We start from the raw sequence: 22,227 nt of genomic DNA on the forward strand, positions 1-22,227 counted from the left end.
GTCTTTTGATGCGCAGGGGAAGCTCTCCCCGTCCCCTGGCCACAGAGAATATGCAGAAATACAGGGAACCTAGGCCTGGCACTTCTTCCTGAAATACCCATTTAACCTGGACATTTGGATGAAAAGCCCTGGGCTTCAGTTAGAAGTTACACAGCGACACAAAAACACACACATCTAATTAATGGAGTCGGGACAATTGTTAATCTTGAACGTGTCTGGGAAGGAGCCCTTGGTGGGTAGTGGGTTCTAGGAGTACCAGGAACATGGTTTCTTGGGCTGCTTATACAGGTAACAGTAATGTAGAAATTCAGTGATCTGTTCAATTCTGTTATGTGCAGTTTTCTGTATATAGGATTATATTTCAATAAAAAGTTTACAAAAGTTACAGAGTAGACAAAAATGTAATATTCAAATAACTTTGTAAAATAATAATGAGACTTCAAAGAAATGTTGGCCTCTGCAGTGGTTTGCCCTCGTACCCTCTCCTCTGCCCAGGGCCAATTTAGGGACTGCAGTAGCAGTTTCCAGTATCCAGTTTTCCGGCATCAAGAGCTTTACTTTTTTTTTTTTTTTTTTTTTTTTTTTTTAATAAGACAGAGTCTTGCTCTGTCGCCCAGACTGGGGTGCAGTGGTGTGATCTCGGCTCACTGCAACCTCCGTCTTCCAGGTTCAAGGAGTTCTCTGCCTTAGCTTCCTGAGTAGCTGGGATTACAGGCGCCCACTACCATGCCTGGCTAATTTTTGTATTTTTAGTAGAGACAGGGTTTCACCATCTTGGCCAGGCTGGTCTTGAACTCCTGACTTCGTGATCCACCTGCCTCAGCCTTCCAAAGTGCTGGGATTACAGGTGTGAGTCACTGCACCTGGCCAAGGGCTTTACTTTTAAATACTTGAATATTTTAGAAACAGAATTATGGACATCTTCAAATCGATACCAATGACTAATATATTCAATTTATAGGAAAAAATAAACCATTGAGCCATCTGTAAACCTAAGCAGAGCTTTTCCTGTATGAATTCTGATAAGAAACCATATTGGGGCCCGGGCGCGATGGCTCACGCCTGTAATCCCAACACTTTGGGAGACCGACACAGGCGGATCACGAGGTCAGGAGATCGAGACCATCTTGGCTAACACAATGAAACCCAGTCTCTACTAAAAATACAAAAAATTAGCCGGGCGTGGTGGCGGGCGCCTGTAGTCCCAGCTACTCAGGAGGCTGAGGCAGGAGAACGGCGTGAACCTGGGAGGCGGAGCTTGCAGTGAGCCGAGATCGCGTCACTGCACTCCAGCGTCTAAAAAAAAAAAAAAAGAAATCATATTGGGGTGTTGTGGCATGCTCACCATGACACTCTTGTATGATCTGATTGATTGGTGGCAAGTTTTGTGAGTCTGTCACATGTGTTTTCAGAATAAAAGTGGAACACACTTTTGGTTGTTCTTGTTCTTCCAATTAAGTTCATGGTGTTTCTACTATTTATTCTGAATCCCTGATGTTGCAAAATCAAAGGTAAAAAAAGTACAAGTTTAACTACATAATTAAATGCTGTACTTACTTTAGTTTATTACCCCAAATGAATAATATTACTAAAAACAGCCCTACTTTTTCAAAAAAAAAAAAAAAAACAGGCCCAACTGCTTCTGTTATTTATAGGAAAAACAAATAACATGGGAAAAGAAAAGCAGGGCAAAAGGAACCAATACTCAATAGATATTAAAACTACCAGAGGGCTGGGCACGGTGGCTCATGCCTATAATCCCAGCACTTAGGGAGGCCAAGGCGGTTACGTAAATCGCTTGGGTCCAGGAGTTCTAGACCAGCCCAGGCAACATGGCAAAACCCCATCTCTACAAAAAAATACAAAAAATTAGCTGGGTGTGTTGACATGCACCTGTAGTCCCAGGTACTCACGAGGCTGAGGTGGGAGGATTGCTTAAGCCTGGGAGGTGGAGGCTGCAAAAAGCCAAGACTGCACCACTGCACTCCAGCCTGGGCAACAGAGTGAGATGCTGTCTCATAAATAAATAAATAAATAGAAATAAAACTGCCAGAGGATCTATGAGAGACACTCATAATCACCTTGTAACATGCAAAGGACATTCATTTAATAGAAAAGAAAGAATAAGCAGCGCTTTTCCAGCCCCCAATGGCTACATACTCTATGATAAAAATATGACGTTCTGGAAAAGGGAATTTTGGGGACTGACGGAATTGTTCTTGATAATGGTGGTGGTGGATGCGTGACTCTATGCCACTGTCAAAACACATGGAACTACACACTAAAGAGAGTGAACTGTATGTATATAAATCAAAAAATACAAAGAGGCTGCTTCAAAATCAACAACAATGTAAAACAGAGTGGATCTCCTTCACGGTAAATGTATACATTTTAAAAACTGTATTATATAGTATACCTATAAGACTTTGATGTGAGTAATACTAATAGGTACTCTTTTTCCATAAATTCTGAACACTTCTTAAGAATCCTGTCATTCAAACCCATATTTCAGTATTAGTATAGATAACAAAATATTCATACTGCCCCTTTGCTCCGATATCTATTACGTTTCAGAAAGAAATTATAAGAAGCACTAACTATATAAAGACTATTATCTTGAAGGACTTAAAATCCCATCTTTATGACCAAGTTCAGCTGCTAAATCATGCAACACAAACAAATCATTTCATCTCCTTGTGCTTGGTTTCTCTGATTTTAAACGATGAGAGTATTCCTTCCAACCCTAGCACAGAATTACCCATTCCACTTCACAAAATCATTCTGTTATTCGTGAAGGAGCCTGAGTTTCTGCTTCTTTCGTATCTTCTACTAAAAAAAACTTCATCGCCACAAGCTTCCTCTTTCTATGTGCCAGATCGTGACAAAGAGAGAAATTCAATGCCCAGAGGCCATTGTTTCATTAATCCTACCGTCCACAGCGTAATATAAATAGGAATGTCATGACATTAATATACTGTAGAGAGGGAGAAGGGGGAGAGATGGAGGTGATAACAGGATTAACAATGGCTGAGCTGGGAGATATATCCCCATTGCTGTAACTCTCACAATGATTTTATGAAATTGGAATTGCCCTCAATTTACAGATGAGTTAGCGGAAGCCCATGTTAAGATAGGTTCATTGCTCAAGATCTGACAGCAGGTAAATAAAGCCTAAGTCTGCCTGCCTCAAATACTTTTGCTTTTTCACTGCATTCTCCAGAGTTAAAGCAAAATAATACAGGAATCTCTTCTGAAATGACCTAGCCCAATTTCTTCATTTTACAGATGAGGAAACTGAGGCCCAGAAAGGTTAAGTGACATGTCCAAGGTCAAACAGTTATTTACAGACAAAGGCTAGAACTTAGAACAGAATTGTGTAGTGTGGGTATCTAAGTCACAAGCCTCTCTTACACAGTACTTGAAAGCACTTCAAAAAAAAAGGAAATTAAACATTCACACATGGCTCATAATCCTTATTTTCCATTTGCTTAGTCTAGTCTTCTTAACTGTGCAGTGTGAAGTGTTTAAAAAGTCAAAGTTCACGAGCTACTGTTCCAATCTTTAGTGTCTTCTGGGGTCATCAACACTCATATCCTGGCCGGGCGTGGTGGCTCACACTTGTAATCCCCGCACTTTGGAAGGCCAAGGTGGGAGGATCGCTTGAGCCCGGGAGTCCAAGACTAGCCTGGGTAACACAGAGAGACCCCACCTCTAGTAAAAAAGCAAAACAACAACAGCAAAAAACCCCTCACAGCCTTGGAGCCACCCAGAGAGTCTCCTGGCCCTTTTACAAATATCTTTGAAAAGAAATGTTAGCAAGTCATAGTCACTGCTATAAGACTGTCTCCAGACCAATTCCAGATCTATTTTATGGGGTGGAAGTTGAATTGAGACAATTCCTGGCCGGGCATGGTGGCTCACACCTATAATCCCAGCACTTTGGGAGGCTGAGGCAAGCGGATGGCTTGAGCTTGGGAGTTTGAGACCAGCCTGGGCAACATGGCAAAACCCTGTCTCTACTAAAAATACAAAGAATTAGCGAGGCATGGTAGGGCACACCTGTAGTCCCAGCTACTTGGAAGGCTGAGGCATGACAATTGCTTGAGCCCAGGAGGCAGAGGTTGCAGTGAGCCGAGATCATGCCACTGCACTTCAGCCTGGGCGATACAGTAAGACCGTGTCTCAAAAACAAAAACAAAAACAAAAGGCAATCCCTACTTTCTAATAAATTCTCAAACACCTTGAAAACTTTCTTTAATGTCCTAAAGCCAAAATTAACTGAGGCTCAGTTTGGTTAAATAACTTGTTCAGTGACTGACAAGCTGTTAAGTAGTGAGGCCTAGGATTCAAAAGGTCTGTCCTATTCCAAAGTTTGTATTCTTTCATCCACATCACACTGCAAGACTAAAGACCTCATGCAAAGTAACCAGGTTTAATAACTGAGGCATCTCAAATTAAATTACAGATGTGAAAAATTAACAAGAACATTGAATCTCACAGAGAAGCCTCCGTGAGAATACGCAGTAATGGAAAATACATTCAGATTTGGCTGAAGGCAAAATATCATCGTGTCAATTCTATATTCAAACATACTTTGGACTCACTGTCTTTTTTTTTTTTTTTTTAATAGAGGAAGCAGAATATTCAGTCTGGAGAAGAGATGAAAACAAGGGAACTTTAATGGTTAGAGGCATATACAAGAAACAGTGTACCCCACTAACCATACAGTGGGATACCAGTGTACCCCACTAACCAATTTACTACTCTTAGTACCATACTCCTTCCCATTTTTCCTCCAGGAAAAGGGAGGCCAAGAGAATGGAAATCTTTTTTTATTTTGAGACGGAGTCTTACTCTGTCACCCAGGCTGGAGTGCCGTGGCGCGATCTCAGCTCACTGCAACCTCCGCCTCCCGGGTTCAAGTGATTCTCCTGCCTCAGCCTCCTGAGTGTCTGGGATTACAAGCATGCACCACCACGCCTGGATACTTTCTGTATTTTAGTAGAGACGGGGTTTCACCACGTTGGCCAGGCTGGTCTCGAATGCCTGACCTCGTGATCCACCCGCCTGGGCCCCACAAAGTGCTGGGATTACAGGTGTGAGTCACCACACCCGGCTGAATGGAAATCTTAACAAACCACATTCTGCCTCTTACTTCGAATGCCTAAAGAGCTTGTGCTTGTAGATTCAGCTTTGTCGCTGAAAAACAAAGAAAAAGAAAACTCAGTCTGGTTCATGTAGTATATCCTAAAAGATGAAGTTGGATGAAAATATTTTTACTTTTCAGTGAACTGTTATTACGGGATGTGGAGAAAGCCTTAGTCTGGAATATCAGAATTTTGCACTTTCCTTGCAAAGAGGAAGCTACTCATTTATGAGAATCATAGAGTCGACTCAAAGATTTGTCATACATTTTAGGTTTTTTTGCTTTGAGTTTGCACAACAAGTTGATGATTGTTGAAACTGGCTGATGGGCACATGAGGATTACGGTACTGTTCTCTGCACTGTGGTGTGTGTTTATAAGTTTTTCTACTAGAGTTTAAAAATTACTCCTGTGCAAAGAGGATGGGCAAAATTTGTTTTAACATTGAGGAGGTTGAACGCTCAAAATGGGAAGGATGTGGCCAGGCCAGTCAAAACCTATATAGAATAATTGTGAAAAGGCTCTCATTTTTTTCAGATCTTGGCTAGGTTGATTTCCTTTCCCAAGGAATTATATTATGACATCTTAAGTCATTTCTGGAACATGATACAGCTTAACAAAATAAAGCAATCCAATCAACCGGCCGGGCACGGTGGCTCACGCCTGTAATCCCAGCACTTTGGGACACCGAGATGGGCAGATCACGAGGTCAGGAGATCGAGACCATTCTGGCCAACACGGTGAAACCCTTTCTCTACCAACAATACAAAAAAGTAGCCAGGCGTGGTGGCGGGCGCCTGTAGTCCCAGCTACTTGGGAGGCTGAGGCAGAAGAATGACATGAACCCAGGAGGTGGAGCTTGCAGTGAGTCGAGATTGTGCCACTGCACTCTAGCCTGGGCGAAAGAGTGAGACTCCGTCTCAAAACAAACAAACAAACAGACAAACAAAAAAGAAACTAAAGCAACCCAATTCCTGCTCCTTTCCTGTGATATGATGGATTTCAAAAACAGATAATTGACATCCTTCATGTTTTTAAGGAAACACTCTTCTAATGGATAATACACACTTCATAGTGTTATGTATGGGGTAAGTGACACTTTTTGGTGGTCATAAAAATTACATCAATAAAACTAATGGAAATCAAAATGATCAAGAACAGTATTCCAGTCTGGGCAACATAATGAAACCCCAACTCTACAAGAAATTAAAAATGAGCAGGGCGTGGTGAGGCAGGCTTATAGTTCTAGCTACTGGGGAGGCTGAGGAGGGAGGATTGCTTGAGCCCAGGAAGTTGAGGCTACAGTGAGCCATGATCACACCACTGCACTCCAGCCTGGGGAACAGAGCAGGGACCTTGTCTCAAAAAAAAAAAAAAAAAAAAAAAAAAAAAGAACCGATATCCATCTGAACATGTCAATTTACTTAAAGTTTCACACATTTCCTCCTATCCATCTTTGGGTACATCTATATTTAGTTTTATATGGTTGGTGAGCCATGGCATGGACATCCTTCCATAGTGAAATTTAAATTGCTTTTATTCAACGCCTTGAGGATCTCATTAGTATAGGAATACAAGACCACATTTAGGTTTTTCTTAATAAATGTTCACATTAATAAGTGGATAAACACTTAACCTATCATTTTACCCCATTTTAAAAATTTAATTCTCAAAACATCCTTACTAAGTAGCCATCATTATGGTGACTACAAAATGAAGAGTTTTAGGTTCAGGGTACACAAGGTCATCAAACTAATGGAGATAAAGCTAAAATTCAATATTGGGTTTGTGTCACTCCAGAGTCCATAATATTTCCTTAATAGAGTACTTCCCAAACATCAGTCATTTGCATACCACTTTCATGAAGTCCGCCATATGCAGTCAACACCAAAAGCCTTTCCTTATATCAACTAGTTTTTATTTTTACTGGTGGTTGGAAATAAACAGAATCAGCATTTGCTGCAAATCTATATACATGTGGCAGTCTCGGTAAAAGATGGTCCGAGTCAGCAGTTCTCAAAGTGTGGCCCCCAGAGGAGAAGCCTCAGGATAACCCAGGAAGCTGTTAGAAATGCAAATTCTGTAATGGGACATGGATGCAGCCGGAAACCATCATTCTCAGCAAACTATCGCAAGAACAAAATCAAACGCTGCTTGTTCTAACTCATAGGTGGGAATTGAACAATGAAATCACTTGGACACAGGAAGGGGAACATCACACACCAGGGACTATTGTGGGGTGGGGGGAGGGCGGAGGGATAGCATTAGGAGATATACCTAATGTAAATGACGAGTTAATGGGTGCAGCACACCAACATGGCACATGTATACACATGTAACAAACCTGCACGTTGTGCACATGTACCCTAGAACTTAAAGGATAATAAAAAAATAAATAAATAAAATAATAAATAAATAAATAAATAAGTACATAAAAAAGAAATGCAAATTCTGGGGACTGCTGAATCAGAAACTTCAGGGTAGGGCCCAGAAATCTGTGCTTTAACAGGACCTGCCAAAGATTCTGAGGCATAGTCAAGCCTAAGAACCCCTGTACTATATGCATTAGCTTATTTAATACTCATAAGTTCTCTGGGAACTAAGTACTATTTATTATCTCCATCATCACAGATGAGGAAACTAAGGCTCAGCATAAACTAACACCAGTGTCACACAGTTAGCAAATATTGGGAGGACAGACTTATACTATGTCTGTCTCCAAAGTCGTTTACCTAATAGCATGTGGGCTCAAACAAAGGATGGAAGGAGATGCTTTTGTATTGTGTAGAGAGAAATAGGGTAGAGATATATATTTTCAAGAGATAATTTAGAGGTCGAGTATATATTGATTATTGTACTATGTACATTAATATATACATGTATCAATTATATATAGCTTTGATATACAACTAATATTTTATTGTTTTTAAAAGCCATCGAAATGCAATACTTCGTCTAAAACAAAGACAACTGTCTAGGTGCGATGGCTCACACCTGTAGTCTCAGCACTGTGGGAGGCTAAGGAGAGAATCAGTTGAGCCCTGGAGTTTGAGACCAGCCTGAGCAACATATCAAGATCCCATCTCTACACAAAATTTGAAAATGAGCCAGGTGTAGTGGCGCATGCTTGTAGTCCTTGCTACTTGGCAGCCTGAGGCAGGAGGATCACTTGAGCCCAGAAGGCTGAGGCTGCAGTGAGCCAAATTAGTGGCACTGCACTCCAGCCTGGGTGACAGAGGGAGACCCTATCTCAGAACAAAACAAGGACAAAAACAACTGCTGCTTTTAAACCCGTAATCCCAGCACTTTGGGAGCCCGAGGCGGGCGGATCACAAGGTCAGGAGATCGAGACCATCCTGGTGAACACGGTGAAACCCCATCTCTACTAAAAATACAAAAAATTAGCCAGGCGTGGTGGCGGGCACCTGTAGTCCCAGCTCAGGAGGCTGAGGCAGGAGAATGGCGTTAACCCATGAGGTAGAGGTTGCAGTGAGCCGAGATTGTGACACTGCACTCCAGCCTGGGCGACAGAGCGAGACTCAGTCTCAAAAACAAAAAAACAAAAAAACTCGTATACAATTGGTAAGGAATGACAGGAAGATGAATGAGCTGGAGAAATGATCTTGCTGGTTTAGAATTGAATTCATGATCAGTTCAGCTTAGTAGATGTTTACCAGCCATGATTGTACTTATACTTAATTCAATATTCACTTTTTATATATTTTATGCTAATATATACTTTAATCCAATTTGTCTTGTTTTATAAAATGTTGTTCTAGAGATTAGGAATTAAGAGCAAATTAAGGCTGGGCGTGGTGGCTCATGTCTGTAATCCCAACACTTTGGGAGCCTGAGGTGGGCAGATCACGAGGTCAAGAGATTCAGACCATCCTGGCCAACATGGTGAAACCCCGTCTCTACTAAAAATAGAAAAAAATTAGCTGGGCGTGGTGGCGGGCACCTGTAGTCCCAGCTACGTGGGAGGCTGAGGCAGGAGAATTGCTTGAACTCGGAAGGCAGAGGTTGCATGAGCCGAGACCACACCACTGCACTCCAGCCTGGTGACAGAGTGAGACTGTCTCAAAAAGAAAAAAAAGAGCTAATTAAGAGTAGCGTTTCCCAATTATTTCCTTTTTAGGGGTAGCAAGCAGAAATTTTAGGGTACAGATTCTCCAATGAAGGAGATGATCCTTCCCCAATAGTACAGTGGAGCCAGTGGCTGGAAACATCATAAATGATTCTACAAATGGCTATAGCCATTTGTTTATTCTGTCAATACTTTATAACCTGCCTAAGGTTTCTCTACCAGGAGCTCAGCATCTTATGATGTAGACCCATCAATCTAGGTGCTCAAGAGCTGGGATACATTGTAAATCAAAATCTTCCCCTGTGATCCTATCTGAATTACTGACCTGGGAAGAGCCAAGAGCCCTTTACAGAGGTTAAATAAGCCAAACAGGCCCATATCACTAACACAATATTTTGAAAATCATGTTCACGTTTATTATGCTTACTTAATATTATCTAGCTGTCCAAAAATATTATTTTATGAGTCCGTTCAATGGATACAAACCTATGGAAGTATTTGTTTTTGTGGAATTTCTCCTTCAGCCAGAATTTATCTCCATATTGACAAGACAAATACCAGTGTGGATTGTCCTCCGGCCCCCCAAATAGCGTTATTACAGACCCGAATGTCCTGGTGACGTTTGTTAAGACATGATTCTACCCCATCATTCAACGTTTATAATTCTCAGTCACCGGTCCAATCAGCACGAGTGAATGCATCCTTTGTGGTCCTAGAAACTGAATTCAAAGTCTGGGCTGATGTACAGAGAACACAATGCATACTTTGAAAAAGACTGGGACTGATCCAGCCACACCCAGATGTAAGGCCCCAGTGACCTTCCTGCAGAGAACATATACCTTCTAAATAGCTCAGTGTTTACAGTTGTTGAGAGCTGGAGAGATGTTGTGAGTTTCTTTCTATTGTTGTCTCTTCTTAGCCTCTCATATTCTTACAGCCTTGGTTTTTTTTCCTAAGCCAGCAATTCAGGAGAAGTCTACATCAAATTAAGTCAGAAGAAGCCCAGTGCATGAATGTGAGTAGCCCAGGAGTGGTACCAGCAGGAGGAGGGAGTGGGTGGCAGGTGTGGAAGAAACTCACACCAGGTGCAAGGAAGGCAGAAACTAAGTGGAGGCGTCTGCATACGCCGCCTGCAGCGACTTTCTCTTGGCATCAGAATCCGAATGCATCATGGGCCCAGGTTGGTTGTGTGGGAGCCAGATTTTCTAAGGACAGACTCTATCCCATTAACATTTTATCTGGAATAAAGTGGGGCTTGCTAATTCGCTCATCAGGACTCTCTCATATTTACTGACATCATTTCTTGGCCTGGCCATTGTGGACTTTTACCTACTGTTTCTCTAATCCTTACTACCAAAAATTATCCCCACCCTAGGTACCCGGTACACTTTCATATGTTCCGCCCATCTTCTCAGAACTCTCCAGCACATTCCTGCCCCTCCCCAGACCCTTCCACACCCATCCAGCACCTTGCATATTGTCAGATCAGGCAGGTGCATAGTGATGCATGCAGCATAGAAGTAGTGGTGGAGAACACAAAGAACAAAAGATGTCACTTCCTCAGCTCAAATACTGAGGAGGTCTGGTAGAAGAGCTATTCAGTTAATAGGTGACTACAATTCAATGCTGGCAGCAGTGGCATTAGGTCCAGGAGAACCCAGAGTTGAAACACAACGATCTGGGAGGGAGGTGATCAGACATGGCTTCCAGAGGAAGTGACTTCCAAGGTGGACCACAAAGGATGAAGAGTTAGACAGAGTTAGACATAAAGGATGAAGAGTTAGACAGGAAAGGCATTGGACAGGAAGGGCATTCTTTATGAGAGGATGTCATAAAAAGCCATAAAAAAAGTAGGTGAAAATTAGACCGGGCGCCGTGGCTCATGCCTGTAATCCCAGCACTTTGGGAGCCCGAAGCAGGCAGATCATGAGGTCAGGAAATCGAGACCATCCTGGACAACATGGTGAAACCTGTCTCTACTAAAAATACAAAAATTAGCCAGGCGTGGTGGTGGGTGCCTGTAATCCCATCTACTTGGGAGGCTGAGGCACGAGAATCGCTTGAACCTGAGAGGTGGAAGTTGCAGTGAGCTGAGATCACACCACTGCATTCCAGTTTGGCAACAGAGCAAGACGCCGTCTCAAAAAAAAAAAAAAAAAAAAGGTGAAAATTGCAGAAGTGTGTAGGGCTAAGTAGTTGCTGGAACAGAAAGTATGAGGCATCAAATAAAAAGAAATGAGGGTAGAGACAGAGGTGGTGGGGGGCCAGGTCCTGGAAGTCATGCCACATGAAGAGCTTAAGCCTGGCCTTTTTTTTTTTTTTTTTTGAGACAGAGTCTCACTCTGTCACTCAGGCTGGAGTGCAGTGGTGCAATCATGCTCACTGCAGCCTTGACTTTTCAGGCTCAAGCAATCCTCCTTCCTCAGCCTCCTGAGCAGCTGGGACTACAGGCATGCACCACTATGCCCAGCTAATTTTTAAATTTTTTGTAGACAGGGATCTCACTATGTTGCCCAGGCTGGACTCAAAATCCTGACCTCGAGCAATCCTCCTGCCTTGGCCTCCCACAATATTGGAATTATGGGTGTGAGCCACCTTGCCTGGCCAAGACTTAAGGGTCCTTTTAGATCAGGAGAAGCCATTATAAAGCCTGGAGCAAGGGAATAGCAAGGGTGTTCCACAGCCAGAGTTCTGCACTTCATGGCGGTTGGATGCTGTGGGGCAAAGGTCCCTGGTAACTTTCATCCAGAAAGTTCCTTGTAGCTAGCTTTAAAAATGCTTCAAAGTAATGAAAAAAGAGCTTCTTAAATGTCTGCATATGATGTATTTAAATAAAGGACACATTTTACTGTATTTTGTTTCTCACAGACAATATGGCACCTAAAATGAGGACCATTTTTCCTTTTCCGAGTATATCCGTAGTGAACTTGAAGTCCGCATATAATGTTCTCCACATGTTTAATCAGTTTTATTGTCTATAAACATAATAAAGTACCTCAGGAAAGATGTACAAGGAAGTATTAACATTGGTAGCTGATGGAGTGAAAACTTTAAAAATTTGGTACCTTTAAAATATATTTCCTATTGTTTTTAAAAAGCTAACTTAAAAATTTATTTATTTATTTATTTTGGTTGAGATGGAGTCTCACTCTGTCACCCAGGCTGGAGTGCAGTGGCACAATCTCTGCTCACTGCAACTTCCGCCTCCCTGGTTCAAGGGATTCTCCTGCCTCAGTCTCCTGAGTAGCTGGGACTACAGGCGCGCGTCACCACGCCTGGCTAAGTCTTGTAGTTTTAGTAGAGACGGGGTTTCATCATGTTGGTCAGGCTGACCTCGAACTCCTGACCTCGTGATACGCCCACCTCGGCCTCCCAAAGTGCTGGGATTACAGGCGTGAGCCACCACGCCCGGCAAAAAAAAAAATTTTTAATTTTTAATTTTTTTTTTTTTTTTGGACGGAGTTTCACTCTGTCACCCAGGCTGTAGTGCAGTGGTGCGATCTCGGCTCACTCAATCCCTGCCTCCCGGGTTCAGGCGATTCTCCTGCCTCAGCCTCCCGAATAGCTGGGATTGTACAGACACCCGCCACCACGCATGGCTAATTTTTTTTTTTTTGAGACAGAGTCTCGCTCTGTCGCCCAGGCTGGAGTGCAGTGGCGCGATCTCGGCTCACTGCAAGCTCCGCCTCCTGGGTTCACGCCATTCTCCTGCCTCAGCATCCCGAGTAGCTGGGACTACAGGCGCCGCCACCTCGCCCGGCTAATTTTTTGTATTTTTAGTAGAGACGGGGTTTCACCATGTTGGCCAGGCTGGTCTCAAACTCCTGACCTTAGGTGATCCACCCGCCTCAGCCTCCCAAAGTGCTGGGATTACAGGCATGAGCCACCCTGGGATTACAGGCATGAGCCACCCAGTCCGGCCAAAAAAATATTTTTTTAAATAGTGACAGATATTCATGAAAAATTTTTTTGCAAGTGGTTGAGGTGAGGGAAACTTAATCCAATACACTCTTATGAAACAGTCAGTAAAACTTAACACTCAACCATTCAAATCTGCCTGGCTGCTTCTTACTCCCCAGCTTCTGAGAACATCAACCAAGGGCCACTTCCCATTGGCACTGGCCCAGACCAAAGCCTGCTCCAGACGGACCCAGCACACAGTACAGAAGCCTGTGAGGGATGGTGGTTCCTTCCAGAAAGGACGCCTGGTGACTCTCATGAGCACAGTGACCCAGACAAGCCTCACATACTTGCTGTCTACACAGACATGCACACACCCACACCACACAACCACACCACACATACACACACACCACACACACACTACAAACACATACCACACTACAAACACACACACACTACAAACACACCGCACACTACACACACACTACAAACACACACCACACTACAAACACACTGCACACCACACACTACACACCACACACCACACTACAAACACACCACACACTACATACCACACACACTACACACACACACCCCACGCACATACACACACACACACACACCAGACACATACACTGCAAACACACACCACACACATACACACACCATACACACACCATGCACATACACCACACATACTACACACACCCACACCACATCTCACATACACCACAAACACACTACAAACACAAACCACACTACAAACACACCACACACTACACACACACCACACACACACCATACACATACCACGCACATACACCATACATACACACCACACACACCCACACCACACAACCACACCACACATACACACACAACACACACACTACAAACACACCACGTACATACACACCACACACACACACCCACACACTCCACACACTACAAACACACCACACACACACCCCCCACACACAACCACACACACACCACACACACACATACTACAAATACACCACACACACACCACACAAGCATATTGGGACACCACACACACACAAACCATATCCCTGCTAACCTCATCTCCAGCTCTAAGTGATCAGGTGAAACTTCCTTCCACAGCCCTCCTCATTTTTTCTGAACACCCTCAATCCTTTCTCTTTTTTGGAATTCTGTAGGAAATTTGCTTTAGATATATGGGAAAAAAGAAATAGTCATTCCTTCCTTTCCTAGTGCAAGAGAAACGGCTCACACTTCAGACCACACAAATGTGGGGTCAGATTCCAGGTTTGCCTAGGAAAAGCTATGTGAACAATGTGAACATACTATTGCTTCAGTGTCTCTAAGCCTCATGTTTTTCATCTGTACGTGAGGTTAACACGATGACTTCCTATCATTAAAAGGAATGATGTAGGCTATCACCAACTATACCAGCAAAAATAAGATTAAATGCCATGTATGCAATATTTACATGTGTTTAAAATTGGTGATTGTAAAGAAAGGGTTAACACTCACACCATGATAAATGTTGGTTCACTGCCCCTCCTACAAGTCTTTGTGACCTGACAGTTTAGCATCTCTGAAAATGAACTGCTCATGAGATAGCATAATTCTCTCGTCTCCAGCCACCTTGCCCATCCTCTTTCTGTCCCTCTCTAAGCAGGTTTTTGTGACCACCACTCTAGTTTAGTTCTTACGAATGCCGTGTTATTGGGGACCTTTCTGCATTGAGTCTACTTTCAGGCATTAGGTGGCTTCAAACAGCACTCGAAAGTATGCCAGTGATAATGACACTAGACATAAGAGCTGGGAGTTATTTCAAGAATGGCAGGCAGGTGTGTGTGTATGTGTGGCGTGGTTGTGTAGTGTGTGTGTGTGTGTGTGTGTGTGTGTAGACATTAAGTATGTGAGGCTTGTCAGGGTCACTGTGCCCATGCGCGTCACCAGTCACCCACAAGCATGCTGGGTCACTGTTGAAAACAAGCACATGGGGACACACGGGAAAGATGTAATGCAGGTCACAGACCACCTATGGGAAACAGAGTTTAGAAAAGAAACCCAGTCCTGAACCAAAGAGGGAGCTTGGTGTTATCTTCTGCCTCAGCTGCCTGGCATACCTTGGACGCTTTCCCAAATTAACATAAACAACTGAAGACTGCACAGTATATAAAAACAATAAGCTGCAAATTGGAATTTCCAATAAAAACCTATGACTTAAAAATTGAGAACTCTCTTTGGATCATCTGTAGCTAGATTCTCTCTCTGTATGTTTCAACTCATTGTTACCCCCTCCTCCAGACTAAAATATCAGGTTAGATTTGTGTAACCGAGAAGAGCTGAAACCTGGCTACTTGTTCAGATCTTAAACTAGAGATATTTCAGCCAGAATGATGATTTGTGAACATCCGAAGCAGCTTCCAAGATTCTAAAATCAGTAAGTACCCCTGTAACAGCTCCACGAACTTTGAGCAATGGGACTGCATCAATGAAAACGATGTCTAACATCCATCTGAAAGAAACATCACCTATTTCAACTCATAAATTCTAGAATGCTTATTTTAAAAGTTAATTTTGTTATGTTACAGTTGTGTTTATCAAGGACTATGAAAAGCATTAATTCAAAAAACAGTTAAAATTCAGCAACTATGTAATCTAAGTTAGTTTTACTGGGGCGACTGCAGCCAGCATTTCTTAGATCACTATATCACACATATTGATAAGACAACGGAGTCAACAATAAACTGTTGCTACAAGCAACCAAACTAATAGTTTTCTAAGTATTTAAATTTATTTCATAATAATTTCAAATGAGTCAGTTCTCTAGGTGAGCAGAATGTTAGCAAACTCAATCTATCAATCAGAATGGAAATTAGTACCTACCTGAAACCCTATTGAGTGTCACCCAGAAATGCTCATCAGGACTATAGGTATCTTTTGACCATTGTAGCAGATCAATGGCCCTTTTGTCATGGAGAACAAAGTTGACAAACTCTCTGGTAAGCGCTACATAGGCAGTGCCAAAGTAGATGGTCAGCTGATGTGGAGGTGAAGTTTTCAAAATATTAGTAGTTTTCACAAAAGAGCCGCCTTTATCTGTATGCTCTTGGTGGACATATTTAGTTCGCTTAATTGCATGGTCAGGAGGCAGCACCCCTGGGGTGATATTTTTCCCTTTAAATCCTTTCAGATGCTGAACTATCTCCCGGTTGGTTTTCAGGGGGAAGTCTTGTCCACAGGTGTTGATGACATACTTCCAGGGAACTTCAGAGGCGACAAGGTCTTTCAGACAGTTCAGATCAGCCTGGAGTCTGGAAATTCCTGCATAAACCACAGACTCTGTCTTTGAAGCAATGAAAGCATTTTGGAAGCAACTCAGTAACTGCCTCACAGATTCCTTAAACTCAGCTGGGGCTTTCTCATCCACGTGAACACAGTAGGCATTTTGGGGCATATAGATAGCCCTAAAGAGCCTTTCAAAGGTATCAAAGTCTTTATGGATGACCGTGACATAGGCCAAAGGGAATGCAACCTCTTCTTCCGAAAGGGGACTTGTGATGTAGTGATTCTGGGTCAGGTAATCCTTGCAAGGGACACTTCGCAAAGGTGACGGCAATATATTTTCCCACAAAAAGACTGGCTTTTTCTCTAAGGCGTGATTACAGGCAGTTTTCCTAAAATATCTTTCACTGGAACTGTTCAGCTTCTCGTAACTTTTTGACGGGCTCAATTGGCTACTGTAAAATCTCACAAAAATGACCACACTGAGCAGAATGAAAGCAAAAAAGCAGTACCTCCAAAAGTTCATTGTTTTCACTTCCCTGGGGAAGCAATCTCTTCTTTTCAGGGGATGAGAAATGATTGGTGTGAGAGGCTGAATTTACTTCTCTTGCCAGTCTTGAATTTCGACAGCTTCTCCAGAGAGCTACTTGCTTTCCTGAATCCTTTAATCCTCCTGTATCCTCTGCTTCAGTGTCTCGTCCATCCTTTTTGGATGTGCCTGGAGATGCGGTGCATCCCTCTTGCACTTTGGTCTGCAGTTCCCCAGGGCTGAATCCCTGCTGTTTGTAGAGGCTCAGCTAAGCCCAGCCCAGCCCAGCCTCCAGGAATCCTCCTCATTTACATATGAAATGCAAATTACGTTCTGGAATGGAATGACGGGTCCTTTTCACTGGAGCTGTTTCCCTTGCTTCACCCTCACTGCCTTCCCCTTCCATCAATCTCTTTCGATCTGATCTCCCTTCTCACGCTTTTTCCAAGCCTTCTAGAATCAGAGGCTCTATTTTTTCTGGCTAGCCCCACAACCTGCTGGCAGTCCTTGGAAGCTACAGCATTTAAGGATATCAGCTTCTCTGGTTTATTTCTCTTCCTGTTCTCTGCCACTTCTTTTCATTTTAGTGTTATCTCTACCTCTGGGCACATACAGACACAAATAATGAAAAATGAATGTGTGCCAGGCATGGTGGCACGCACTTGTAGTTTCAGCTACTCAGGAGGTTGAGGCGGGAGGACTGCTTGAGCCAAGGAGGTCAAGGCTGCAGTGAGCTATGATCGCAGCACTGCACTCCAGCCTGGGTGACAGTGAGATCCTGTCTCTTCAAAAACTTATTTTAAAAAATACATTTGTAACGTGTCTAAGTAGAAGATTATCAGTGGCAGAAAAATATAACAAGGTAGATTTAGATTCTAATCATGTGTCAGAATATAGTATACACACACACGCGCATGTACACACACACACACTGACAAGAAGGAACAATGAATTACACCCTTGGGAGCACAGTCACACACAGGGCAGAAGGAACCTAGGAGTGACATTTTACATGAAAGAATCAGTGCTGATATCATAGAATGAAATAAATGTGGGGAAAAGAAAGAGATCAGATTGTTACTGTGTCTATGTAGAAAAAGGAAGACATAAGAAACGCCATTTTGATCTGTACTATGAAAAATTTTTCTGCTTTGAGATGCTGTTAATCTATAACTTTTGTCCCGACCTTGTGCTCACAAAAACATGTGCTGTATTGAATCAAGGTTTAATGGATCTAGGGCTGCGCAGGATGTGCCTTGCTAAAAATGTGTTTGCAGGCAGTATGCTTTGTAAAAGTCATTGCCATTCTCCATTCTCTATTAACCAGAGACACAATGCGCTGTGAAAGGCCGCAGGGACCCCTGCCCAAGAAAGCCTGGGTATTGTCGAGGTTCCCCCCACTGAGACAGCCTGAGCTATGGCCTCCTGGGAAGGGAAAGACCTTACAGCCCCTCAGCCCGACACCCGTAAAGGGTCTGTGCTGAGGAGATTAGTGACAGAAGAAGGCCTCAATGCGGTTGAGATGAGAGGAAGCCATCTGTCTCCCGCACGTCTCTGGGAGTGGAATGACTCGGTGGAAAACCAACCATACATTCTATTCTAAGAGAAAACCGCCTTATGACTAGAGGCGAGACATCATGGTGGCAATACTACTCTTTACTGCACGGAGATGTTTATGTAAAGTTAAACATAAATCTAGCCTATGCGTACATCCAGGCACAGCACCTTTCCTTAAACTTATTTATGACACAGATTCCTTTACTCACATGTTTTTCTGCTGACCCTCTCCCCACCTTCACCTTATAGCCCCGCCACATTCCCCTCGCCAAGACAGTAAAAATAGTGATCAATAAATACTGAGAGAACTCAGAGACCAGCGCCAGTGCAGGTCCTCACTTACTAAGCGCCGGTCCCCTGGGCCTGCTTTTCTTCCAGTGTACTTTGTCTCTGTGTCTTATTTCTTTTCTCAGTCTCTCGTCTCCACCTTGCAAGAAATACCCACTGGAGTGGAGAGGCAGGCTCCCTTCATCAAACACACCTAAGTTTGCATGCCTGAGAAATGTGACAGTGTTCCCAGAGAGCAAAAGTTGGATCCCATTTCACAAAGAGAGTTTCAGATAACTTGAGCTGTTGACACAGTATTATCTACAATATGTGGAGTGACTACCTACCGGCTCTCTTTAAAAGCCTGACAACCTCAGTTCTGAGGTCATTTCAAAGAACTTAAAGGATTCTCATTCTCCTTCCCACCCAACCCTCTCTCCAACTTCCTTTTCTGAAGAAAGAACAAAACCGCCAGGGCTGCTGCAAAATTCCTGGACGTATCAGTCAGTGTAATTCAGGGGAACCAGGAAAAGCACAGGTCTGGTGGCATTACAGAGGGTTCTCAGAGTTCACCAGCTTCCAGTGCTGCAAGCGATCTCGCAGCCAATGTGAAGTATATTGGGGATTGATGTGGACAGTAAGGACACTTCCAAGGGAGAAATTAACTGGTCCAACTAAAAGATCAACTGTGGCAGCCACACAAGGTGTGTTAAGAGTGGGCCCTGCTCCCATCTTACTCCCGTAGTCACCTAGCAATCCTACCTGCCAGGGCTTGTGCCAATTGGAACAGCTGCTCCTGTTAGGAAAACATTTGATGAACAATGCAGCCATTTCCCTGCCCCCTCTCTGTTCCACTCCACCCCTTAATTTCCTACAGTGAACTGTAGGAATGAATGGCAACAGTGGCATGGATGTGATGGATATTGATTTGGATATTAATGTGGTGAGCTGCTAGAGAGTTGGCGGGGATCTTTGAGATCACCCATCACAACCCCGTTATTTTCACAGATGAGCAAATTGGGGCCTTTAAAAATATTCTCCCCAACGTCATTCAGCTGGATAGAAACCAGAGCCTTAATTCTACAGTTCCCTGGTCCAGGTGCTGAAGCCAGTCTGTTTGGGTAAATCCCAGCTGCTCGCAGTGCCAGGGTAAAGTTACTTAACCTCTTTACACAACCAGGCCCTCCCACTGTGAAAAGATAAAGAACAGTGGCTCTTATTTCAAATGGTTGTCAGGAAGACTAAATGAGACACCTCTTGCTGAGGGTTTGGCAAGAATCTGGGCACCTGGTACATGTTCCATAAGCATTAGCTATGGTTGCTGTTGTTGTTTCTCTGTTGGAAAATATCCAACACTTCTGACCCTGCTAATGAACTGATATTTTGATTTCTGTTCTTAGTAATGGAAAAAAAAAACCACATTTACCTTAAGGCTTTCAAATGCTTTATTCCCGGAGGTTAAATTCCATTTTCCTTCCCCATCACTGCCTCCCCTTTAGCCCATGGGAAAATATATTTATATAAAAACATATAAATATTTTTATATAAGTATAAAAATATTTTAACACATATATATGCATATATAAAAATGCATTTATAAATATATTTTTTATATATGTACTTTAAGAAATATATTTTTGTATGCATATTTAAAGTATATATTACATATGTATTTTAAAATATATATTTAAAAATATATATACATATAATACATATGATATATACATATATACACATAAATGTATTTATATATGCATATAGGTGTGTGTATATATATATTACTATTTTATTATATATATTCTCATACACACTCTAGAAATGTGACCATATGAAGGGAACAATCCAATAACCATTTTGATGCCTTCACGTCTCTTCATTCTTACTAGAACCACACCCTTTTCTGTAAAATTTGTCCTTGGCAGGTCTTGTGGAGAACACAAGAGGAAAGTTGGAGTCGGAAAAGGGAGGCAAAGGGCTTTCATTGCAGGTTCAGTCCGTTTTTTCTCTTCTCTTTGCCTCAAGCCCTGATCCTACAATAAGGAGCTCTGATAAGCGCCAGTGCAAAACAAACTCAAGAAATCATTCATCATGATTTAGCCAAAGCAGATTGCAGATGGGAGTGGCAGCGTGATTTATAGTTCAAAACAGCAGCATCCAAAAATAAATAAACGAGGCCGGGCACGGTGGCTCATGCCTGTAATCACAGCACTTTGGGAGGCCAAGGCGGACGGATCACCTGAGGTTGGGAGTTCGAGACCAGCCTGACCATCATGGAGAAACCCTGTCTCTACTAAAAATACAAAATTAGCCAGGTGTGGTGGTGCATGCCTGTAATCCCATCTACTAGGGAGAATGAGGCAGGAGAATGGCTTGAACACAGGAGAATGGCTTGAACCCAGGAGGCAGAGGTTGCAGTGAGCCCAGATCGCGCCATTGCACTCCAGCCTGGGCAACAAGAGCAAAACCCCGTCTCAAAAAATAAAAAATGATAAATAAATACATAAAGAAAACAAAACCCCAAAACCACGTCCATCATTTGTCCTGACTTATTTACAGTGGTTTAGATGAACAGACCCAGCCTAGCATGTAATGCCTTCCGAGTGGCTGGCCCTAGCAGTAGGTTTGTTTTCTTTGGTGTCTGTGGCAATTGAACAGACATTTCCTTCCAGTAAATAATTGGGCAGGCTAAGCTATTAACTTCCAACCAGGGCATTATTTCTGCTCTGCCCACTTTAGTTGGCTCAACAGACTGAAAATTGGCGTTAAGTGGTCATTCTGTATTAATCCCACCTCTCTCTGTCCCAGGATAAACTTTACAGTCACAAACAAGAAGACAGCACGAGGACTATGGCTAACACACGTCATCATCTCAACTCAACATGAAAACCAAGGGCTGGGCTGCCCGGGGGGTCCTTCTGAGCAGTGCTGGGATTTCTCTTCCCTCACAATGAGTTAGTTCTCATTAACCTTCCACGAGCTCTGCTTCCATTGCAGGTGAGTTTATAAAGGCTGAGGCAGATGCCGGTCAGGGGAGGGGCAGGACTGGAACCCGAGTCTGACCTGCTCTCAAACCTTACTGTTCTTCATCACCCTCTGCAGAATGAGTGGCTATTGAATCAAGGCAGTACCTTTTTTTTTTTTTTTTTAAGGCAATGCTTTTTGATGAGTCCTCTCATCTCCACCAAGACCACTCCATCTTGATCTGTGTCTAAGGCTTTAGTTGTGTCCGATTGACAACCTCAAACTCTTTGGCCACAAGCGAGATGCAGGAAGTAAGCGAAAACAGATCTCCAAGCAACCACAATAATCATCACACATTGTAGGACGGATTCAGGCACTCAAATGCCTACAGGCAGGTAAGGCACAGTGCGGGAAGCTGGTGAAGGGTCAGATGAGCAGAGCCGATGAGTTCACAGAGGGCAGCGGACATTGAGGAGGGTTGGGTGGGGGCCACAGGG

General features: G+C 43.1%; 1 protein-coding gene across 5 annotated transcripts in view; it reads right to left on the reverse strand.

Annotated features, from left to right (window-relative positions):
* LOC105482411 (glucosaminyl (N-acetyl) transferase 2 (I blood group)) overlaps window positions 1–22,227 on the reverse strand; it is a 108,044-nt gene that overhangs the window by 26,091 nt on the left and 59,726 nt on the right. Inside the window, exon 1 of one of the 5 annotated variants that reach the window (XM_011742489.2) lies at window positions 16,018–20,349. The exons of the other annotated variants lie outside the window; for them this stretch is intronic. Within the exon in view, the coding sequence (XP_011740791.1) occupies window positions 16,018–16,942 (925 nt within the window). The 5' untranslated portion in view covers window positions 16,943–20,349. Of the gene's footprint in view, window positions 1–16,017; window positions 20,350–22,227 lie in introns of those variants that run through there. 5 annotated transcript variants of the gene reach the window in all.

The sequence above is a fragment of the Macaca nemestrina genome, chromosome 5 (genome assembly GCF_043159975.1).
Source record: "Macaca nemestrina isolate mMacNem1 chromosome 5, mMacNem.hap1, whole genome shotgun sequence".
Taxonomy (NCBI): Eukaryota; Metazoa; Chordata; class Mammalia; order Primates; family Cercopithecidae; genus Macaca; species Macaca nemestrina.